The following is a 21,247-nucleotide window of genomic DNA, read 5'->3' as shown; positions in this document are numbered from 1 at the left end:
CTTCAAATCACTCGTCCTGCTTGCTGCTCAACACCTCGCGGACGGTATCGGACCGCCCACTAGTCCCCCAAGTAACTACTCTCTTAGCGATTGGCAGGTACGATCCGCGCCGCCGTAAGCGGCCTTGCCTTCCTAGTCTCGTCCTCATCTGTCGTCCGTCCTGCTACTGGATCCAGCTCTTGGCCAATACAAGTCGCCATCTCGGCTCCACGCCTCTCTCTGCGCCTCATCCTGCCTGCTGCGACCCAATCTTGTCCAAGACACTGAGACCTCCTCAGCCATCCAAATCTCTCCTTCCACTCATCTCACCCCATCCTAACGCGGATCCACAGCCTCTCGTACCATCTCCTGTCATGCCTCAAAATTGCGACTTTTTTGCTTCTATCGTTTGACAATTGTAACTGGCCAACACGTGAGCCCACAAAACTCCACCAAGCGGGGGCAATACGGTCTTCTACTTACCAATATCCTCGTCTGCAAGCTCATGTGACAGTCCCACGCGCTGGGGCTGATGCTTGCAAGATTTTCCATACACAATCGCATGCTTGAAGTTGTCCACAATCGTCTTGTGGATCGAGTTACACTGCTTGCAGTTAGCCCCTGGTCCACCATTGCAAATAATTTACATACAAAATCCTCAATAGTGCATGCCGTTGATCGCAATACCACTGGTGCAGAGTAATCGGGCATTTTACCCTTGGGCTTCGTGTAGACGCGAACCAGGTTCAGCTTCTCCCACATCTGCTCCAGCAGCTCGTCAATGTTCCACCCGTGCTCCGAGCTAATCGGACAAGCATTTGGGATTCGGTACAGCAGGTCGAGCTCCTCAATGCTAATCGCATCAATCTTGTTGAGCGCGTAAATGACTGGGATGTAGCTTCGACTCTTCGCTTCGATAACGTCAATCAGGTCATCCACCGTCGCGTCGCATCGAATCGCCACATCCGCGTTTGCCATTCGATATTCGTTTAGCACAGCCTTGATCTCCCCGTGATCAATATGCGTAAGTGGAACCGTGGCGGTGATATTAATACCACCCTTGTCCTTCTTCTTCAACACAATGTTTGGTGGACTCTTGTTGATTCGGATCCCGAAGCCCTCCAATTCGTTCTCAATCACCCGCTTATCCGTGAGAGGCTTGTTGACGTCCAGCACAATGAAGATCAAATGGCATGTCTTTGCCACCGCAATAACCTGTCGTCCACGACCTTTGCCGTCTTTCGCTCCCTGAATGATACCGGGAAGATCGAGAATTTGGATTTTCGCTCCGTTGTACATGACTTGACCAGGTACAGTAGTGAGCTGTCCACTGTTAGTCACTGGCTGTTATACCGCATTTGCTCCCCGTACCGTAGTGAATTCGTAGGCGGCCGCTTCCGAGTGTTGTCCTGTCAATCTGCTCATGAGCGTACTCTTGCCCACAGAGGGAAATCCAATGAAGCCGACACTGGCTACACCAGTCCTAGCAACATCGAATCCGACACCACCACCACCGCCACCACTCGAGGGCTCAAGAAGCTCCCTCTTCAGTTTAGCGAGCTTCGCCTTTAGCTGTCCTATTCATATGGTGAGCATGTCGGCATGCCTTGTTCGATCGGGATCCCGTACCAAGATGGAAAGAAGTCGCCTTGTTCTTCTGAGTCTTGGCCATCTACAGTTCGTGTGAGTAGCGTTCCGACAATCGTTCTACGGATATGCCTTACTTCGGCCTCGATCTCCTTGATCTATTTCACTCCGTTAGCAAGCAGTGTGACAACATTTTTCCTGTGTCAACACCAACCTTGTCCACTGTAGTCGACATTTTGACGTGTTATCTACCCTCTTCTTGCTCTGTGGTCGATGTAGAGAGGCGATGTGGTTGTTCAGAAATTTGACGTGAGTGAAGCCAGCCCACCAATGACGAAGCGGGGCACGGCTTTACGGCAGTACTTTTCACCGCCACCTCATGAGGTTAGCGTGGTCATGCAGCAACCTTCTATCTTGGCTTCTATGCATGCTTCCATGGTTCCTGCTCCAAGCTGATATGCCCGATAGAAGCCGATTGCGAGGATTTGGGTCGCCGAAAACACCCATCTTCTCAGAATACATCGTATGGTGTGCATCCAAAGACGGCGACTACTGACCGCCCCCGCACAGCACAAACTTTAGAGCCCGCAGTTAGTTACATAATAAGAAATCACGTCCTGCACACGCGCAGCTTCCCAACATCACCACGGTTGACTTGCTTAGACCGCCCTTTCAGTTACAAAACCGCGTCCACTTTCTCCTCTGCACTCCAACTGCTCCGTCTTTTCAGCCCATCGTCGTACCAAAGCAACTGACAAGTTCCGCCACACATTAATTTTTGCATATCGTTTATTGTCAGAATGATTGGCCGCAACACAGAAGTCGACGAGTTCCGCGCTCTCGTTGAAGCCATCAACGAGAAACTCGGCCCCAGCAGCGGTATTGATTCTGCAGATGTAGACGAGAACGAGCTCCAGCAACTCATGGAGGCCTATGCTTCCAATGAGTCGGAGTGGAAGAGATATTATTTCGCCTCAGACAAAGTCCCCTACACACGCAACCTGGTAGACAAGGGTAACGGAAAGAGCAATCTGGTATGATTTCGGGTATCTTGGTCATTGTGCCCTACTAACAGCACAGCTTATCCTGGTATGGGGCCCTGGTAAGAAGAGTCCGATTCACGAGTAAGTAAATACATCCTCTAGTGATTAACACTAGTTACCCGCCACCAACTCCGCCGTCGCCCCAACTATCCCGAATCCAAAACTCGCAGTCCATGGCCTTGCTCTTCTGTACGATGAAGCGACTGTGTTCGCCGATCGATTGATCGTTGCGTCAGTACAGGAGACATGCCGGTAAGACGAACCAAACTCCGACAAACTCCATCACCATCTCCGAAATAACCGTGTATACATGTCGGCCTTGCACCCACCCATGCATGCAGCTCTACAAACTCCGAATTGGAAACTAACGCTGTTACAGCCATGCCAACGCACACTGCATCATGAAGGTGCTCAAGGGCCGCTTGACCGAAACCCGTTTCGCTACTCCTACAGATGAAGATGTGAAAAACCATCGTCCTATGAAGAAGATTCGCGAGACTACGTACTCTGAGAATCAGGTCACGTACATGGCGGATAGTCTCGGTACACACCGCATTTCCAACCCTGATCCGACTGATTACGCTGTTTCTCTACATTGTCAGTGCTGAACTGTGAAGTCTGGCAGAGCATCGGTTACTAATGATGCGTAGTATATACACCGCCCAATGCGGCTACTTTTGGATGCAACATCTTCAAAGAAGACACGTCCGATGTCGTTCATAACAAGCAGTGTCACTTCTTTTCCGAATATGGCATCAAGATGAGCAGGGACTGAGGTGTGGATACTTTGGTACCGACTTGGAGTTACAGGGGTTTTGTTCCAGATACACAGATTGATTAGCATTCGTTTCAACGACTTCTTCTTTATAGATTGCGTAGGGTTACTTGGTCAAGGGGAGTTTTTATGGCATTTAGTAATGATAACGAATTCTTTATTGTATATCGCACCTATCAATAAGTCTGATATTGTCTTCGAGCGAAGCTCAGAAGCCACGGCAGTGTTGCATCGCCTGATTTGCCTGCATGCAACGGTAGGGGGAAGAGGATTTCTTCAAGGTAGAATACTATATCTCGAAAAAAACGACATATCAAAACTAGTGACTATAAAGGAGTACAGTAAACAAATATAGTAAAATCATCAACTTTGTGAATGTACTCTTTCTCTCAATCGACCCCACCTTTCATTAACACCATTTCACAGTTGATTACTGTGTATTTTCATTTTTCGGGATTTCTGTCCTTCTTCGACTCAAGGAGCAAATCAGACGTATCACTTCAACACGAGCCTATTGCTGTATTCAAACAGAATGAAGATCGAGTATCTTTAAAAGAGGCTCAGTATGTCTTATCAAAGGATGTACTTTTTTTTGGACAAAAGAAAAGGCACCTGTCGTTGATATTTGAACATGTCATATTGTACATGGAAGCTTCTCTTCCATTATCAGGTAACAACATACTGTGATCAACTCGCTCTATATCATTCTGACGAAAAGGGTTGATATTTCAAGCCACATGAAATTTCATAATTGCACCTCTGGTGGAATTCTGTTGGTAAGTTACTCAAACGAGATCCTTGGCTTGATCAAGACGAAATCTCGGGAGGAAAGTGGTATGAATAGTCAAGTGTTGCTGGCCTGATCCGTGCCACGTAGTTTAATCTAAGATAAACTATCACTTCAAGGAGTTAGAAGAATGGATTGAATTTTAGGGATTGCAGGGTTAAGAATTCAGGAGACACGATGATGTGAGCCAGACCGCTGATTGTGTATGAGTTCCATGGTAATTGATATTACTAGGTCTATTTGCTCGAAGGAATACTTTTTCCCCGTCGAGGTCTGGGGCTTTCCAAACCCTACTTCTACTTCTATCTCCAAACTCAATTCTTATTCCTTTGGATTGCCGTAAAGTCGCCGGTTTTGTCTAAGGATTCTCTATGTACCACTTTCTATCTATGAATGCTACCTTCACGCTGCCTAGAAGCGCTTGGTTGCCTACTCTGTAATGCAGAGCTGTCTGCCTTCTCCACGTCGCCATGTTCTTCATCTCCTGTTTGACCACCGGCACCACTGCTCGTCATGCCGCCTGGTGTTCCACCAAAGCTGACCAGTACAGCTGGGTTATCGGCGGTCAGTGCATCTAACACTCCTAACTCATGCTCGGAAAACCACTTTGGCATGTAGAAAGTGCGCAAAGGAATTAGGGCGATGATGAGTACTGGGAAGCCGATGGCGGCAATGGTTTGGGAAATAGCAACTGTGCAAGCTACACCCAAGATTTGGATACAGATGAAGAGGCTGATTTTTTTACGAGGGATAGTGTTGAGAGGGTTTTGCGGGTCAAGAAAGCGTCTTTCAGACATTAGGTACCTTATCTTGGCCAAGATCCCATTGGATTCTATGGAGCCCCACTGGATGGTGGTTAGTCACGGAGTAGAATAGGAAGAGGAGATGTGGTGGTGGGTACATACACCAACGACAAAGAACACACCCGCAAAGACTGCCGCAGGCATGGTATGTAGAACAATGAGTAGGGGACCTGTCATGGTACCCCAAATGGCCATGCCCATAAGGAAATGGCTAATCCGTTGCTCAACCACAGCAGTAGCTACAACCTCTGGCCTACGAATCTCGCGGCCATCCTTAGTCTCAGTAATGTTGAGCCTTGTCTCGTATATGGTTAAGGAGTCAGTATGCACTGGTGCTTGAGGCACCAGACCGTTGGGAAGAGGAAGGCCGATGATACCGCTGACGAAGCAGGTACATCCAAGCAGGAAGAAATCCCAATGGAAGCCAGCGGGTTTCTTAAGGGGATATTGGCGGGCTTGTGCGGTAAGGGAGGAAACGTTCTGTAAAGAGGATTTAGCCTGAATGATTATAGAACAAAGGATTTGAAACTTACGTGATCATAGTAGAAGAGCAACATCATCAAGAACCCAAATGGCAAAGCTACAAACACCCACTTGACATCAAGGTTCCAAAAGTCAATTACCCAATCACGATTCTGAGTCGGCTGGAAAGCCTCTACAATCGGAACACGGTACATATCAGTGTCTTTCAGTCGTCCAGGGATATGCGAAAAGCCGACCCAGAACAGCGTGGGAAAGACGAAAGAGTAATCGGCTAGAATACCGCGTATGAAAGGGTTGAAAATCGTACTACCTCCAAGCTTTTCGAGACCGTAGACCGAACCAAAGTAGAGGATTGCTATAACGATAGAGAGGTAGCCACCCTCAAATTCCGAGGCTTCGAAGAGATAGACAAGCTCCTCAACACCTTTGACTATGGAGAAATTAACCATAAGCTTATAGTAAGAGCTCGAGATCTACATACCGCAGTAGATAATACCAACATACAAGCCGAATGTTTCGCTCGAAAAGTCGGTAACATAAGCCATATAATCGCAAAAGTTTCCGAACGACACAATCCAGTGGAAAATGGCAGCCCAGATGCCGACCCAGGCTGTGAATGCCGGATATATACTGGGTTCGTAGAGTGTGATGATATCGTAGATGGTATAGTTGAATAGCGCAATCAGACCAGTCACGCCAACGATTGTCAACGGTTGACATGAAAGTAGACTGAACACCATTGCCGCCAACGCTGATGAAAACAGGGCTTCGTTGACGCCGAAGAATCCGCCAGTGCGGCGATACATGTCGAGTGTGAAAGCAATGGCGGGTAACACACTACAATTGTAAGCACATATATGCCCTCCTCAGTGAAGTTACTTACTTGACAAAGTACATGCGGACCGTACTTGCAAAAGCCCGATAAGTAAAGGCATCCGTGATGTCGCTCCAGTAGTATGGCAATCTCCGTTTAACATCGTGATACATGCCTCGACCAGGCTGAAGTATACGCCATCTCCGCCATCCTTTTTGTCCTTGGAAAGTGTAGGATTCTCGAGTCGCAATCTTTTCCAATTTACTGTTGGGATCCGTCGAGCCTAGCGACTCCATCGTCACTAAAATAAACGATGCAACCGTACAAAGATCAAGTAGAGATACGGGTACTTGGCAGAAGGAAATTGAATTGCAAGGCCACTGATAAATGCGCAGAGGCTTGTCACGTTATTGCTGGTGATTTAGAATGAGATAGATGGTCCATCCCGGACCTTAAGCTTCCAAGCATATATACACCATATCAGTCCGATTACCGTACCCGGTCCACTACGATCATCAGTGCAGCGCCACGGCTTGGTAAACGTGGGTAACTTAGTTTTACATTCTAGAGCCGTTCGGCAAACTTTTGTGATCGGTCCGTTAAAGCTATGTTACGCTTGTTGAGTGGGAGGAAAAGAACATGCCAGCAAATTACAAGGACCAATTCCCCGCCGTTGCTTCATTGTTTCCTATGTCAAATTTTCAATGATTAAACATTTCCCAGTACCAAAAAATTATGGTGGTTTGATGACGTTTGCCGTAAGCAGACGATCGCGTCACAGTAGTTCGACGGTTAGTCCCCACTTTTATGCTGGCTAAAACAGGGGGCCTGAGAGCAGCTCGACTGCCCGGGCAGCATTGAGCAGCAAATATGACTGTTCAACCGGGCAGAATGTATTTTCGATAGTCTTTTTTTGAGTAAAATTAAGCTTCTGACGTCCTCTTACATGGTATCTGACACGTTTTGGGCGCAAAAAGGCTGGCGCAAGAGGACCCCTACAACTGTTCGGATGACGCAGAGTGGACCGAGAGCACGACCGAGGCCAAGCTTGATGCACATAGCCTCCAGAGCGTTTTCGCTCCCCCCCAGCTTCTGCTGCTTGAGCAGAATTTCCATCTACAACCCCATCGGTTTTGCCCAGCCCGCTGCCCCCATGTCACAACGTCATTGAGCGTGTAGGGATTAATTGACCAAGGCGTTGCTGAGCAGCACGAAACCTTACCTGAGCCACAGTCGTCTCTCTCGCCTATCGGGCATTTTCCGCGCGTCTCGCCACCGTAGCCATTCCATCGGGGTCTCCCGTCGTTCCTCGGAGGTACCTATACGACGGGAATCTAACATTCAGGCGCGGTGGATACCAGCTTACCTTTTACGTGCTGTTCATCTAACCAAGCGGCTTTAGTGGCGGGTGATACTCCGACAGCCTTGTTTCGTATTAGCGAGGTATAGCTACAAGAATCACGAGATGGCTGCGATACCAGATGTTGAAGGCCTCTCAGAATGTATCAGCCGAGCGATCCAAGAGCACCTTGCCAAGTCCAACATCAATGTTGCGTGGCCACAGCTGGATAGTCTTGATCACCCTATCCTTCGCGTTGAGGCTTTCCTCGAGGAAGCTGGCAACGATAATGGAGCAAGAGCGCGATCCGAGAGGATAGCATCGGTATGTTGAGTCATTTACTACTATCGCAACTCCCACGTGAAGTGGCGCATGCTGACACACATGCAGCAAACAGTAGATTTGACGGGCATGAGAACCCCTGCGCCTACACAAAGTCCAGCAGTAGATGATCGAGAGTGTGATGAAACCTCACCAACCGATGAACCTCGTTTTCAGGAAAGCCCTTACCCATCGCGGGAGGAGCAGCAGGAAAACCGCAGGAAAGGTACCGGCGGGCTGAGAGTATCTCAAAAGCAGTCTTCATTTCAGGAAGATCTTAGCGAACATCAGCGGCAAATGCAGATTGATAGCCGAAGTTTTCCGAAAAGAAAAAAAGTACGTGCATGTTACCAAAGCTTAATATTTGCGGGGCCTTCTCAAATAGAAGGCCGGTTGTTGATCGCCTGATTCAAACTTGTCAGGTGACTATTCAATGTTGCCAGCAAAGCCATCTGCAGATCAAACTATACTGACAGCTCTAGGTCGCCTCGGATAAATTCGTCTTTCAGCCTTCTACTCTAGACAAGCTCATCATCGGTATCTGGGAGCAGGTTCATGGCTCTATCAATCTAGATCCGAAAGCGATATTTGAACAGTTTCAAGTTGCACCTAATGGGTCATCAATGGACATTGTTCGACATGCGCAATCAGACACCACACCTCCCACGATGACGGTGCTCAATAGCGCGGCGAGCACAGTGTGTAATTCTTTCAGTCAAATGAACACATTTTGTCGCAAGGTTACACAAGCAAGCCGCGTATGCCGGTCGATTGAGATGATTGTACAAGCCCGATGGACTGAACTTTTCGAAGAGCAGGTGCAATACCGTAGTCAGACGAGACCAGAGCTGTCGACGACGAAACATAGAAAGGCCGTTTTCATGGAGGCATGTCAAGATTTTGCCTGGTCTGAGTAAGTGCAAGATGTTGGTGAGGCTAACGGCTTTGATGACGATGATTGCTGACAATGCTGCTGTAGAAAGGAATTGCGAAACAAAATGGCAATCTGGAGAGGTTACAAAGAAGTGAAAGACGCCGCAGGCTGGGCAGCACTTGTGTTTGCCGGTATGGGCATCTACCGTTTCTGCAAGTACCGCGTCGGATTCGACAATGACGCTATGCGACGTCTTAGAAACTTGCGAAAGCGACTGGAAGTAGCAGCTGATACTCTCCATCCCCATTGGCGGCAATTGTTAGCAATTGTGGGCGAGTCAGCAACCCTTCAATACCCCGGACATCCGCATGAATGGGTCGTGTTCGAAGACGGGTCTGATCCGATACCTTTACGTCAGACGTATTTGACACAAGACCCATACTTTTCATTCGAACAGATTGACGAATCCGTAATCGATGAATCGGTCTGGGGATGTGAAGATCCAAGGTGGACGCCACAAACGAACGTCGTCGCAAGACCAGGCGGTGCGTACGTCTGCGCACTGTGCAACGAGCACCAATCGGACGATCCAAAGGAAAACTCTTGTTTCTGCTTCCCATTGCTGTTTGGCTGTGTGAAACGTAAGCCGCCGCCCGTCCAGGTGTACCGCACTCAGGATGGCAAGAACAACGGGTTAGTCGCTTTAACATCTTTCGATCGCGGTACTGGCATCGGCGAACTCGTTGGCCTAATCACAAAAGGCATGAGGCATCTTGACGTAATGGACAGCTCAACACAATCAACCAGTTACCAAATCTGGCAAGGAAGAGTGGGAAACTATACACGCTTCATCAACCATAGCTGCAAGCCTAATGCGCAATGCTCGACATTTACCTGGCTGGATACCCAAAGGGTGGTGCTTGTCAGTAAGGGAATTGAAGCTGGTACAGAAGTCACATTAGACTACGGCGACAAGTACTGGGCAGGATTGGACAAATCCTGCCTATGTGGAGAGAGTTGCTGCAGGTACAGGAGAGACGGCAAGTGATTCGCCTAAGGATTGCAGATGGACCGAAGCTGTCGCGATCCCGAGCTGGATGTGATGCGAATGCATTTTTGTGCGCATACATATATTCTTTCAATTAGATTCTTGTTCAAAGTTTATTCGCGGAATTCGCGACCCCCGGTCAAAAAGCACATCTTCAATCGTGCAGCGATGTGATAGTACGATTCGCAATGGTTGGTCCCATTTCAGCTTCACGTGGCGTTATCGATAAGATTAGCGTGAGATATCCCTGCACAAAATCTCAGAAGTCAAGTCGAAGATTGGCCTTCTGAAAACAACCGACAACCACAATATGACGACTAGCGACTACAGCGATTCCGGTGCGTCCGATCAAGAGATACTGGAGGCCCAGTCTGGGGCGAGAAAAAGGAGGAGACTTTCACCTGCTGATTGCACTGAAAGTTCTGCTTCAGAGACTGAAGCTCAACCTGCCCCGAAGCCACTCCAAGTCGCACCAACAACCATTTCGCGCGTCAAAGCGAGGACGAATGGCGCGCAAAGTAACAACACGCCTTCCCAAGCTTCCAATGTTCCTGCGGTCAACCAAAAGCTCAGTTTTGCTTCACTCAACGTAGCGCCATGGCTCGTTGCCTCGCTCGCTAGCATGGCGATTAAGCGACCAACGGGGATTCAAGCATCTTGTATCCCCGAGATCTTGAAAGGAAAAGACTGTATAGGAGGCTCAAGAACCGGTACTGGTAAAACCATCGCGTTTTCAGTGCCCATTCTGCAAAAATGGGCAGAGGATCCGAGCGGAATCTTTGCAGTCATCATCACGTGAGTTTCGCCTTGTCATGTTGTGATACGCCAAAAGTGGCATCAAACAAATCAGCTACAACATTATACTAACGGCTATGTAGACCCACGCGCGAACTTGCGATCCAGATCTACGAGCAAGTCAAGGCCATTTCGGCCCCTCAGTCCATGAAACCAATCTTGATTACAGGAGGCTCAGACCAGCGCGCTCAAGCTATTGAACTTGCTTCGCGCCCCCACGTCGTGATTGCAACACCAGGTCGACTCGCAGAGCATATCCGAACCTCTGGTGAAGACACCATCTGTGGGCTGAGGCGTGTGCGATTCGTTGTCTTTGATGAAGCCGATCGTCTGCTCGCCCCAGGAAAAGGCTCCATGCTACCCGATCTCGAAACATGCTTATCCGTGCTTCCACCAAAGGAAACCCGACAAACGCTCTTGTTTACTGCAACCGTAACACCAGAAGTCTTGGCTCTCAAAGACCAACCGCGCGCTCCGGGCCGATTGCCAATCTTCGTCTCAGAAGTAGATACAGAGGATCTAGCGATTCCCCCGCGTCTCCAGCAACGGTACCTTCAAACGCCCGTCACGCACAAGGAATGCTACCTTCATGTGCTTCTCAATACGCCAGTCAACAGCACAAAAAGCGTCATCATCTTCTGCAATCGGACCAAGACTGCTACTTTGCTCGAGTACATGCTGCGCCTGCTTGACCACCGCGTCACGGCCCTGCACTCGGGTCTCAAGCAATCCGATCGTGTGAACAATCTAGCGCGATTCCGTGCCCAAGCAGCTCGTATCCTGGTAGCCACCGACGTCGCAGCCCGTGGTCTCGATATTCCAGAGGTAGCACTTGTCATCAATTTCGACGTGCCACGTGATCCGGACGACTACATCCATCGTGTTGGTCGTACGGCGCGTGCGGGTCGTGTAGGTACGGCCATTACGCTGATTGGACAAAGGGACGTGGAGCTCGTATTGGCGATTGAAGCGCGGGTGGGCAAGAAGATGGAAGAGTTTGAAGAGGAGGGCGTCAGTATTGAGGGCAGAGTTGTTAGGGATGCATTGAAGCCGGTGACGGAGAAGAAGAGGGAGGCCATGTTGAGTATTGAAGAAGGGAGGGATGTGCTGGGCAAGAGAAAGGTGGGTATGCAGAAGAGGAGGGCTGAGTGATTTTGTTGTAAAAAAATTCTGTCATTTCATTTGGTCATATACCGCTTTCTGTGTTTTCCAGGGTGCATACATGAGAAGAAGAGAATACTGAACTTGAACGCAAACAACTTACCCCAAACCCAAAAAAACCCCTGCCATGTATCCATCCCATTCCCACCTACTTCTCCGCCGTCGCATCAAACGCCTCCTGCCTCCCCCTACTATTCTCCCCAATCCTCCACCTCTCAATATACTCCTCAACCTCCTCACATCCATTCTCCTTCCCCGGCACCGGCTCCCCCCACGACCCCCAGTACGGCACAACCCCCGTCCACGTCTTCTTGACCAACTCGGCATTCTTCAAATCCGCACGATCCTCACTCGGTCCGCCTGTCCTAATCTTCGCCGAAGCCTATCCGCATTAGCAATGTCTCTTCCCTCCCCCCCTCAATCTCCACCTTCCAACCCATAAAAAAACAAACGAGGAAAAATAGATGAAGAAACACTTACAGAAACAACCCTCACCCTAATCACCCCCGTACTCTTCACCTCGGCTTTCGTCGGCGGCACCCGACTCCCCTCCCACCTCCCAGGCAACATATTCTCGGTGATCTCGCGCATCGCCCACATGGCCTCGTCTTCATCGTCCACAAGACTCGCATACCCGTACACAACCGCCGATCGATAGTTGCACGAGTTGTGGAACGGGGTGAGGCTGAGGACGAGGCCGTCGAGATTCGATGCTGCGATGGTGATGGGGAGGCCTTGTTCCTCGTTTTCTTCTGAGGAGGAAGGCGAGGATTCCGCAGATTTTTTGAAGAGGCGACCGGAAATGTAGCCGTGGAGGTAGATGGCTTGAGCCGCGGAGGAGTCGTTGGGGGTTGAGTAGTTTCCTGTGCATCCGAGCATGGGGAGGACGACGGGGAAGGGGTGGGACGGGTCGGTGAAGGAGACGTGGAGGATGGGCGTGCGGTTTATGAGGGTGTGGATGGTTTGGTAGTCGTAGGTGCCTGGTCATTTTTTTGTTGTGAACACCGGGGATCCCTCTTTGAAATGAGGGGAAGATGGGGAAGAAGAAGGGGAGATGACTAACCTCTGTTTGGGAGACGGCCAAGTTTGTTTACGGCTGTTTTGGGGTAGGAGGGAGAAGACATGGTTGGGTTTTTTGGCGATTTGGTTGGTATTCTTAGTGTTATGGTTTTCTTCTCCTACTCTTTAATCGCGTGATACAGTTGCCGTAAAAATGCCTAGGGAGACTTCTATGATGTAGAGAAGGCCCTCTTTTATGTGTTTGATATTCAAAGTTCGTGGTTCGTCAATCTCTTTTTGTACACATAAGGCGTACAGTGACTCTTTCTGCTACCTGCGGGAAAAGCGGGGCACCGGACTAACCCCAATACTTCTCTTATTGGCTATGGCGACATGCGAACATATGTCATATCGCGTGTACAGCGTGTGTGTGTATGTGTGACTGGCAGCATTCAAGGCCCGTGTTGGGTAATGAAGGATACCCGAGGCTATCCAAGGACTCGTTATATGCAGGTCCGCTTTGACATAATAGTGAACTAGTAGTTTGATGTACGTCGTAAGATATATGTAAATTGCAGGTGGTATTTGCCATGTTTCCCTTTTCCTTCGGATTCAACCCAGGAAACGAACAAAGAAATGATAAGCCTCGAGGGGCCATGATGCCATGACAGCATAATCTCCCTCCCAATCCTGAGATTTCCAAAAGACTCCAAAACGCCCAAGGCAATGCAAAGTATATGGATAATACCATTTTGAAGCACACCCTCGCTTGCGCCAAAAAAAAACTCCTTCTATCTTGTCAAGCACTCCATACCCAAACATTTCCCCCTCACTATCTGAACCCCCACGCACTCCTCAGCCCACCCTTCACGCTATCCAATTTCAAACACTGATACGGGCTACTCTGTGGATCATAATATAATCCTTCCAGTTTCCCATTCGTCCGATCCAGAGCAACATAGTAGAATCCACTTATGGTAAGACCGCAACCCGAATCGTCAAAGGTAGCGTGTTCGGTATCGTTGGTGGGCGAAGAGTTAAAGAGAGGCTGGGGGGTAATTTCAACCTCGGGACGACCGGTTTGTGCATTGCGCACAATGCGGTAGGGCGAAGGCTGGACTTGAGAGATGTGGGCGGTGGTAGACCAGGAGTTTGATGCTGAGCCATCTGACAAGGAAGGTGTGGTTGTAGAAGGGGGCGGTACTACGGGATTTGGTGTGCTGCGGTTCAGACTTTTGACAAAACACCGTTCCTTCCAACGCATCAGTATCCATTCCTGGCTCAGGACTTCGGCAAGCCATTTCTTGCTCGTCAATGCTCTGATGACGTCTTCGTCGCTCATCTTTTGGAAAGGCGGCAGCTTGCGCCAGTAGGTTGCGTCATTTGCAGCGCTGGATTTGAAGGATTCGGTAAGAAGAGTGTGGTTGTTGAAATCAAGTATTTCGCCTTCAAGATATGTGGTGATGGAGGATGTGCGCGTGACGGGTGGCGCACTGCTGTTGGTGGGGAGAATGGAGTGCGAATGTGGGTGCGAGGGCACATTATACGCCTCCATGGTTGCGGAGAGGGACATGGCTTCCCAATCGACGTCGTGTATTGTGACCTTGACAGGCCATTGGTCTTGCTGGGACTGTGTTTCGGATGAGTGTGAGCTGCGGTTCGTAGACGCTTCGGAGGGAGTCCATATCCACGGGCGGATAGGTGGAGGCAGGCCAGAGTGCCGCGATGTGACAGAGACGCTGGGGGGCATGGTGGTTGCATGTTGGCAACCCGACAGGACGGCACCGGGGACCAACCAGGACGTCTCGGTCGGACGGGGGATTGTAAAGGTGTCGGCAACAAAGTCGGCGTGCTGCAGGCAAAAGTAATCCTTTGTCAGGAAGCCGGCATCTCGGGCATATTCCAGACTCTCGTCGGGGTTGCTCGAGTGGCGTATCCGCGATAGGTACTTGACCGTCTGCTCGAGCATGGGCGATGAGCGGCCATCTGAGAGTCGCTGCATGGACATGTGGCGAGCGGTGGCTTCGCGGTGTCGCTCGACCGAGTCGCTGTGCAGGCTGGCTCTAGCGGCAAGCATCTCTCTGAGAGTGCGGTGCGAGGTATGGCGTGATGGGGCCTCTGTGGAAGCGGCTTCCCTGGTGCGGGCAGAGAAGCGTGGGTGTCTGCGCACGCCGGCCGACTGCAGAATGGCCGTGGAGCGAAGGGAGCTCTCGGTGGCGGTGGCCTCATTTGCAGGCGACCAGTCGTACAGGCTGTTCTGGCTGGGGACGCGGTCGCCATAGTTGTTGTCGCTCAACCGGCTGAGGCGACTCATCACTCGCCGCAGCCTGTCCCGCTGCTCCAGCTCGTCTCGTTGCCGCTCCAGCAGGCGCAGGCGCTCGCGGGACCGTTCGAGGCGTACCTGGTCGTGCTCGTGGGCGACGCGCAGATAGTGCAGGTGGGCGCGTTCCAGGGCGTCGGCGTCGTGGATGGGATTGGCGTTGTCGTGATGGTTGTCGCCGGTGTCGTCACCGTCGATGTCAGCGTCGTCGCCAGGCTGGGTGCCCAGTGTTGCGGCAAGATTAAGGACGTCGTCGTTGACGGGGCTCTCGAGGTCGCGCAGGGCCGAGATGAAAGTGGGTTCGGGGTCCTATATAGTGGGCGTTCCGTCAGTCAGTCCGTCATCCACGCTCGTGTCGTGATGTGCAGTGTCGGTCACATCGGCCGTGTCGCGGACACACGGGCATGCTTACAGGCGAATTGGCGGGCGGCATTATGACGAAGCGGGCACGGCGGGCATTGCGCGACGGGGCTGTGGAATGCAGACACGACGTTTCGACATCAAGAGAGGCGTGGCCCCGGCGGAACTCGTGCGTCCCAAGACGAGACCACGGCCGTCAGACAACAGGCTAGAGGCGTGCTGGCTGCGACGGGTCGCAAAAGCAATCCTCGCCTTGCTCTCGGCCTCGTCGCGACTGTGGCACCACTCCCGCCCGATAACCTACAGTCTGGCACCACTCATCGGCCCAATCCTTCATTGCGGCACAGCCGTCGTCCTGGGGCCGTTGACCCGAAGCCCTGGTCACAACATGATCGACAATCCTCGCCTCTTGACTCTCTTTCAACTTCACTTGCTGCTCTAAGCACACGTCATGGGCAAAAACTTTGTATCTGAAGAATCTTTTTTTGTATTGGATTTCAAGGCTCGTTTTTTTTTGTAATTAGGTAGAGAAGGCTAAGTGAGAAGCTTGCTTCTGTCCAGCATCTGTTTCACACGCGCCCAGATCAACCAGGCAGCGTGCTTTCCCCAAAGACTGGCCTTGGAGTGTAGGAGATGAACCCCACAAGTCTCTGTACATCCAGTTTCCCGTGTCGGTAGAGATCAGCAAAAGTGCAAAGGGTACATCAGAAAGCGTTTGCTCCGCAAGCAGAGGACCACTTCCCTAGAGTCAGTGACGCCACAGACGTACTCCTGTCTCGACCCCTGCTCAGCTGCTTCCCCCTTTCCGACCCAGTCCCCCTTTCAGCAAACAGAGACGAGCTATTACAGCGGCATCGCAGATGCATGTATAACTTTTGTCGTCGCCCCTCGGCATGTCCAGCTGGCACTCAATGCCAGTCCAAGTAAGCAGGTTCGTGAACGTTGATCGCGTCAAATTCGTAAGAGTCATGGCATGCCACTGGCTCAACGAAGAGATGGCGCGCCCGTCCAGGAGGAAAACGACATTAAAAACAAGAAAACAAAAAAACAATGCGAGTGTGCCTGACCTCGTGAGCCGTGAGGCTGTGTTTACCGTCTTCCGTTAAAATGCCCGACATGCATACCTCCCAGAGATGCTGTATTCAGTAAAGAAAAGACCTGGTCCGGCCGTGTTGTGCAATAAGAAGACAAAAGAGAAATCGCTCGCTAAAAAAAGGAGAAAAGCACTCGACAAATCAAGAAAATCAGGTATCAAAAGAGAACATGTACGAGAAGAGAGGAGAAAATGACGCTCGCTAAAAATCGATGAAAAACGCCGTCCCATGCTGGTTTGGTAATGATGTCTGCTTGTTCAGCATCATGTCGTGAATATCGCTTTCGTCTCGTGTCGGGTGTCGCAAGGTTGGTGCGCTGGCAACCAGCGTATGAGGGGAAAATCTGGGGGACTGGCCAGGTCCGCGGTTCCCGCCATCGACAGAGATCAGATACATGTACCACAGCATAAGCGCCTTCCAACTTATGTGAAGGCTGCGTACTGTGGTGCAAATCCAGTATCCCATCCAAAACCACCAAATCCTCCGTGGACGGCGCTTGACCCGCATTGCTGGGCCAAGACACTCGGCAGAGGAAGGGCTGGGATTGGTGCCGATGCCGGGGGCGGGCTGTAATACGAACTCGATGTGTACGGGCTGGTGCTTGGCGCATATGGGCTGGTACTTTGTGCGTAGGGGCTCGTCGAGTTGTATGGCTGGCTGAAGGAAGGAGTTGGCGACGGAAGCTGAATGGCTTCGAAGCCCATGGTTCCCATGGTGCTCCAGAATGAAGGTCCAGTTTCACCGCAGGTAGCAATGGTAGGGCTGGGGGTCGAAGGAACCACCCTCCAGGCATCGACTGGGGCAGAGTGCGACGGGTGCATCTGTTGCGTTGGCACCCACCAGTTGGCTGAGGCAGTCGAGCTTGGGAGGAGGGGTGCTGGTCGGACGACATCAACAATCCTGGGAGGAGGGGGAAGAAGGGGGAGGAACAATCCCATGATGGCGCTCTTGACGTCCTCACCTCGTCCTTCGAGTAGTTCTCCCGCGCCTTCTTCCTCCAAACCTTCCAGAGCCTTGACACCAGTGCGGAATACGTAGCGGTTTACGGCCTGGACAAATCCATCCTGAAGCTTCTTCAACTGCTGCTCCTTCTCAGCCCACTCCCAGGTGCTGGCGGAGACATCAACCGAGTAGATGTCCTTGTGGTACTCAATAAGCGCATCGATGGTCTCCTGTGTAAGCTTGAATGCAACCTCATGTTGTGAAACCATGTCGACGTGTACGACATAGGCCTCGATGTGGATGATTTGGTAGTTGAACAGGGCCTCGACAAGCGGATTCGAGTCCTTGCGCAGTTCCGAGTCGGGAGCCTTTGGTACCATGATGGAGCAAAGCGACCAGATGGCATTTGGGCCGGATAGTGTCTCGGTCAGGCAGCGCGTGTGTTGTTGTACGCTATTCAACGGCCGCTTGACCCGGTTGACTCTCTTCAAGGTTTGTGTTAACCATGGCTCGGCTTTTGAGGCCAAAACAACGTTGACGTTGGAACGGGGCGCAAAGGCCGCAGCCGAAGCGGGTAGTAACGAGATCGGCATAGTGGCCTTGGGGTATGTGTGTTTCAGGGTGGTAGGTGCGAGACGGATTGCGATATTAGATGGGACGGATTCAAACGATTTAAAGGAAAGAAACAAAAGAGATTGTAAAGGGAAAAAAGATGTCTCTGGGCGAATGTGGTGGTTGCTGAGGCGCCTTTGATTGAGATGGAGAGACAGGGAAGAGCGGGCGAATGAGGAGGGGGGAAGGCGAGGTGGGAGGCGGAGGGTGAAGAAAGGCTAGTGGTGGTGGTGGGTGCCATCTCTTAAGAGCTTACAAGCGACGATCATGGGCCGCTCGGCGTGGCCACACACTCGGCAAGGATTTCATGCACACTGCCCCGTTTGCCTGCGCAGCGCATTTTAGCTTGTCGAAACGTGCATATGGCAAAAATATGCAGGCTGCAGGTTTAGTCGGATCTAAGCTGACCGACGGGCACGGCGAAAGCGTTGTGCACACGTGGATAGGCGTAGGCGAAGATTGCGACGGGCTGCTCATGGCGGGCACAAATGTGCAAATGACGATTTGAACATGCATGGCCGGAGATGAGAAGCAACGAGGCGCTTGATCAGCCTCTCGAGTGGAAGTAGCAAAGTTAGTGTACGAGTATGGCCGAGAGCATTACTGGCTCTGGACCATGGCAGCTGAAGCCATGTACATACGCAGCAAGCAGGCAGAGCCATGGCTCGACGAGACGCACAAGAGTTTACGGAGGCCGGCCGTAACAGGCGGCCGTGAAGGACAGCGGCTGCACCAGCACTTGCACCAGCACTTGCACTTGCACTTGGACGGGGTGGACTACTTACTCCTAGACGCCGTTGGCGGAGCTGGCGAAGGGGAAAAAGTGAAGCCTACGACTGGGCTTACTGTCGAGCATGTGGTGTTGCAACATGACACGGATTCCAGAAGCTTTCCTTGGGCGTCCAGATGGAGAGAGGAGCGCAGCGGCTTTGATACCCTTTTCGGGGCTGCCGGGGGGGTGCAAGGGATGGGTGAAGGCTTCTGCGCTTGTCAAGGGGTGTGTTGCTGGCAGAGACTTGCAAGTGGGTGTAGTCGAGGTAGTCTTGGGCCGTCTACAGGTTGACGTTGCTTGAGCCTAAAAATGGGCTGCAAACACTCAGCCCAATCAGCGGGCGGGACAGGGGGGTGGGCAGGGTTGGTCTACCGAGAAACCCGCGATCATGTGCGCCGGCTCTTGCAGACACGGCCCAGAAGCTTAGCAGAGCAGAGAGTAGCATTGTCGAGTAGCTCCGGCGGCTGCTGAAGCAGGAAGAGGCTGCATGCCATCTTGGGCCGTGGGCAGCCATGGCACGACCCGAAGCACCTCATGACGCTGGCACTGACGATGCTTCTGCTGCTGCTGCTTCTGCTGCTGCTGCTGCTGCTGGCAATGCGGCCATGACCGGGCGGTGATGCGGTGCGCCACTTCACTCATGTGGCCGGAGCACATGATGCGCTGTTGCGGCGGTGCAGGCAGTCAAGGCGGTGCAAAGCGGTGACGGTCGAGTGCTGGCGGCACCGCCGACGCTCTCGCACATGTCCGAAGTACCGTATAGTATACGATTTACAGTTGAGTACGGCGCACACGGGACGGTACCCTTCTCCACAGTATCTTTTTTTTTGCTTGCAAAAACTGGCAATGCTGGCTATAATTCGCCCTGTCCGACTGCCCGGCCCATGTACTACATACATACTACCGTCCGTCTAAAAGAAAAGGTTCGCCTCTTTGCGGAGCGGAGCATGCAGGGCCCAGGAGATGGGGTTTCGTCACTGAACGCCCGTAACGTCTTCGTCGGCGCGATTGGAGAGGGAGGGCGATCAAGTGAAGCACAGTGAAGAGCATTACGCAAGTGCCCGGCATGTCCGATATGGACCAGTAGTGCTATGGTATGCTCCTAGTCGTCGTCTCCGTCCCAGGGCGACGGTCTTATCGATAGCACCCAGCCTACCGTACATGTACCATGTTTCAGACATGTCGACTGCGCCTCCCACGCAAACGAATATCCGGGGGGCAAAACCCACAGGCGACCGCCCTTGTGGCCTACCCCACATGGACATATTGGTGTTTTGCTGTAGGCGTAGTATGCGCATCCAGTATGCCCCTCTTGGCGTAGAGGGCTCCCCAGTCGCAACGGCAATGTTCCGACCGTCTGACTCTACATCTACTAGGTGTAGACACCCGATGCGCATGCTCATGCTCATGCTCACGCTCACGCTCACACATTTTCAGCTCGACAGGGTTCTGCCAAGCTAGCCGCCCCACTGAGCCGACCACAACCGGCTTTCTCCTTCCGAGCCCCCTACGACTCATCCATCCATTGCTTGTCCCTCGTCGGCCTCCCTCGTCTCTCACCCAGGGCCTGTCCTCGCGCCCACCTACGCACAACATGACGCTCACGATGCAGAATCGTCATGTCCTATGACTGTTCATGCAAACATTTCCTCCACCCGGCCGCGTTTCGCTACACGCTGGCTGGGCACCGCTCGCACATCCATGGCTCCGTCCATGCAGCTATCGTGACAGAGCCCGATGACTCACTCATGGCAAGCAAACCTGCACTTGCAACAAGAAAAAAATTTAGCCCGTCTTGTTTTGACCGCACTTGCGCGCCGCTGCCCTCCCATCTCGAGCGCTACCAAACTTCTCCCCCAAAGTCCTCTCCCGCGCTGCAACCTTGTGTCTCTAGTCCAACACCCCAGCTTTCCCCTTGTCCATCCTCAGGTGGTGGTGGGCAGTAATGCAGGTGCACCGCACGCCATTGTGACTGCTAACCCAACGGTCTCCCTCTAGACACGGGCTGCTATCACCACCGTACTGACGTTACGCCAGCTGCATCTGGCCACCCGCAATAGTTGCCCAAGCCCCTGTCTCCAACATTCACGTTTAGCATAGTGCCACTGTCTTACTTTCCTCAGCAGTAAGCGGGCTAGATCTACGACTTACACCTGGCTTGTTCCGCCTTGTTTGGGAACATCGATACACCCTGGGCTCAACCTTGCCAACGAGGTATTAATGCACTCGCGTATACTTGTCTCAAAACACATGTCACTGAAAGAGAACGGAACATGGGCCACCCACACTACACTCTCTATAAGGGGCCTGCTCCGAGTTGGTGGCTGTCCATTACCCAT

General features: G+C 51.7%; 9 protein-coding genes across 9 annotated transcripts; 4 read left to right on the top strand and 5 right to left on the bottom strand.

Annotated features, from left to right (window-relative positions):
* Positions 1-381: 381 nt before the first annotated feature.
* Positions 382-1,801, bottom strand: COCMIDRAFT_1867 (uncharacterized protein; the record flags this gene model as incomplete). Its single annotated transcript, XM_007685862.1, has 7 exons — positions 382-401; positions 463-583; positions 631-1,302; positions 1,351-1,556; positions 1,609-1,651; positions 1,704-1,724; positions 1,781-1,801. The coding sequence occupies 7 exons, from the start codon at positions 1,799-1,801 to the stop codon at positions 382-384; spliced, it is 1,104 nt and encodes a 367-aa protein (XP_007684052.1).
* A 565-nt stretch (positions 1,802-2,366) lies between these two features.
* COCMIDRAFT_84712 (uncharacterized protein) lies at positions 2,367-3,384 on the top strand (the record flags this gene model as incomplete). Its single annotated transcript, XM_007685944.1, has 4 exons — positions 2,367-2,600; positions 2,647-2,690; positions 2,989-3,206; positions 3,260-3,384. The coding sequence occupies 4 exons, from the start codon at positions 2,367-2,369 to the stop codon at positions 3,382-3,384; spliced, it is 621 nt and encodes a 206-aa protein (XP_007684134.1).
* A 1,170-nt stretch (positions 3,385-4,554) lies between these two features.
* COCMIDRAFT_1865 (uncharacterized protein) lies at positions 4,555-6,567 on the bottom strand (the record flags this gene model as incomplete). The annotated part of the gene is made up of 5 exons (XM_007685861.1): positions 4,555-5,016; positions 5,077-5,454; positions 5,508-5,887; positions 5,939-6,294; positions 6,341-6,567. The coding sequence occupies 5 exons, from the start codon at positions 6,565-6,567 to the stop codon at positions 4,555-4,557; spliced, it is 1,803 nt and encodes a 600-aa protein (XP_007684051.1).
* A 1,169-nt stretch (positions 6,568-7,736) lies between these two features.
* COCMIDRAFT_33250 (uncharacterized protein) lies at positions 7,737-11,800 on the top strand (the record flags this gene model as incomplete). Its single annotated transcript, XM_007685894.1, has 7 exons — positions 7,737-7,934; positions 7,977-8,267; positions 8,414-8,482; positions 8,528-8,844; positions 8,911-9,831; positions 10,184-10,648; positions 10,732-11,800. 7 exons carry the CDS (start codon positions 7,737-7,739, stop codon positions 11,798-11,800), a joined length of 3,330 nt encoding a protein of 1,109 aa, XP_007684084.1.
* Positions 11,801-11,957: 157 nt separating this feature from the next.
* COCMIDRAFT_84753 (uncharacterized protein) lies at positions 11,958-12,933 on the bottom strand (the record flags this gene model as incomplete). Its single annotated transcript, XM_007685943.1, has 3 exons — positions 11,958-12,191; positions 12,290-12,789; positions 12,873-12,933. 3 exons carry the CDS (start codon positions 12,931-12,933, stop codon positions 11,958-11,960), a joined length of 795 nt encoding a protein of 264 aa, XP_007684133.1.
* Positions 12,934-13,640: 707 nt separating this feature from the next.
* Positions 13,641-15,561, bottom strand: COCMIDRAFT_84838 (uncharacterized protein; the record flags this gene model as incomplete). The annotated part of the gene is made up of 2 exons (XM_007685942.1): positions 13,641-15,437; positions 15,541-15,561. The coding sequence occupies 2 exons, from the start codon at positions 15,559-15,561 to the stop codon at positions 13,641-13,643; spliced, it is 1,818 nt and encodes a 605-aa protein (XP_007684132.1).
* A 45-nt stretch (positions 15,562-15,606) lies between these two features.
* Positions 15,607-15,930, top strand: COCMIDRAFT_84681 (uncharacterized protein; the record flags this gene model as incomplete). Its single annotated transcript, XM_007685941.1, has 1 exon — positions 15,607-15,930. The coding sequence occupies one exon, from the start codon at positions 15,607-15,609 to the stop codon at positions 15,928-15,930; it is 324 nt and encodes a 107-aa protein (XP_007684131.1).
* Positions 15,931-17,004: 1,074 nt separating this feature from the next.
* Positions 17,005-18,117, bottom strand: COCMIDRAFT_22983 (uncharacterized protein; the record flags this gene model as incomplete). Its single annotated transcript, XM_007685875.1, has 1 exon — positions 17,005-18,117. One exon carries the CDS (start codon positions 18,115-18,117, stop codon positions 17,005-17,007), a length of 1,113 nt encoding a protein of 370 aa, XP_007684065.1.
* Positions 18,118-18,752: 635 nt separating this feature from the next.
* On the top strand, positions 18,753-19,528 carry COCMIDRAFT_22982 (uncharacterized protein; the record flags this gene model as incomplete). Its single annotated transcript, XM_007685874.1, has 2 exons — positions 18,753-19,133; positions 19,364-19,528. The coding sequence occupies 2 exons, from the start codon at positions 18,753-18,755 to the stop codon at positions 19,526-19,528; spliced, it is 546 nt and encodes a 181-aa protein (XP_007684064.1).
* Positions 19,529-21,247: the final 1,719 nt, after the last annotated feature.

The sequence above is a fragment of the Bipolaris oryzae genome (assembly GCF_000523455.1).
Source record: "Bipolaris oryzae ATCC 44560 unplaced genomic scaffold scaffold_14, whole genome shotgun sequence".
NCBI lineage: Eukaryota > Fungi > Ascomycota > Dothideomycetes > Pleosporales > Pleosporaceae > Bipolaris > Bipolaris oryzae.
Note: the sequence above shows the minus strand (reverse complement) of the source record. Positions and strands in the feature narration are given on the sequence as shown.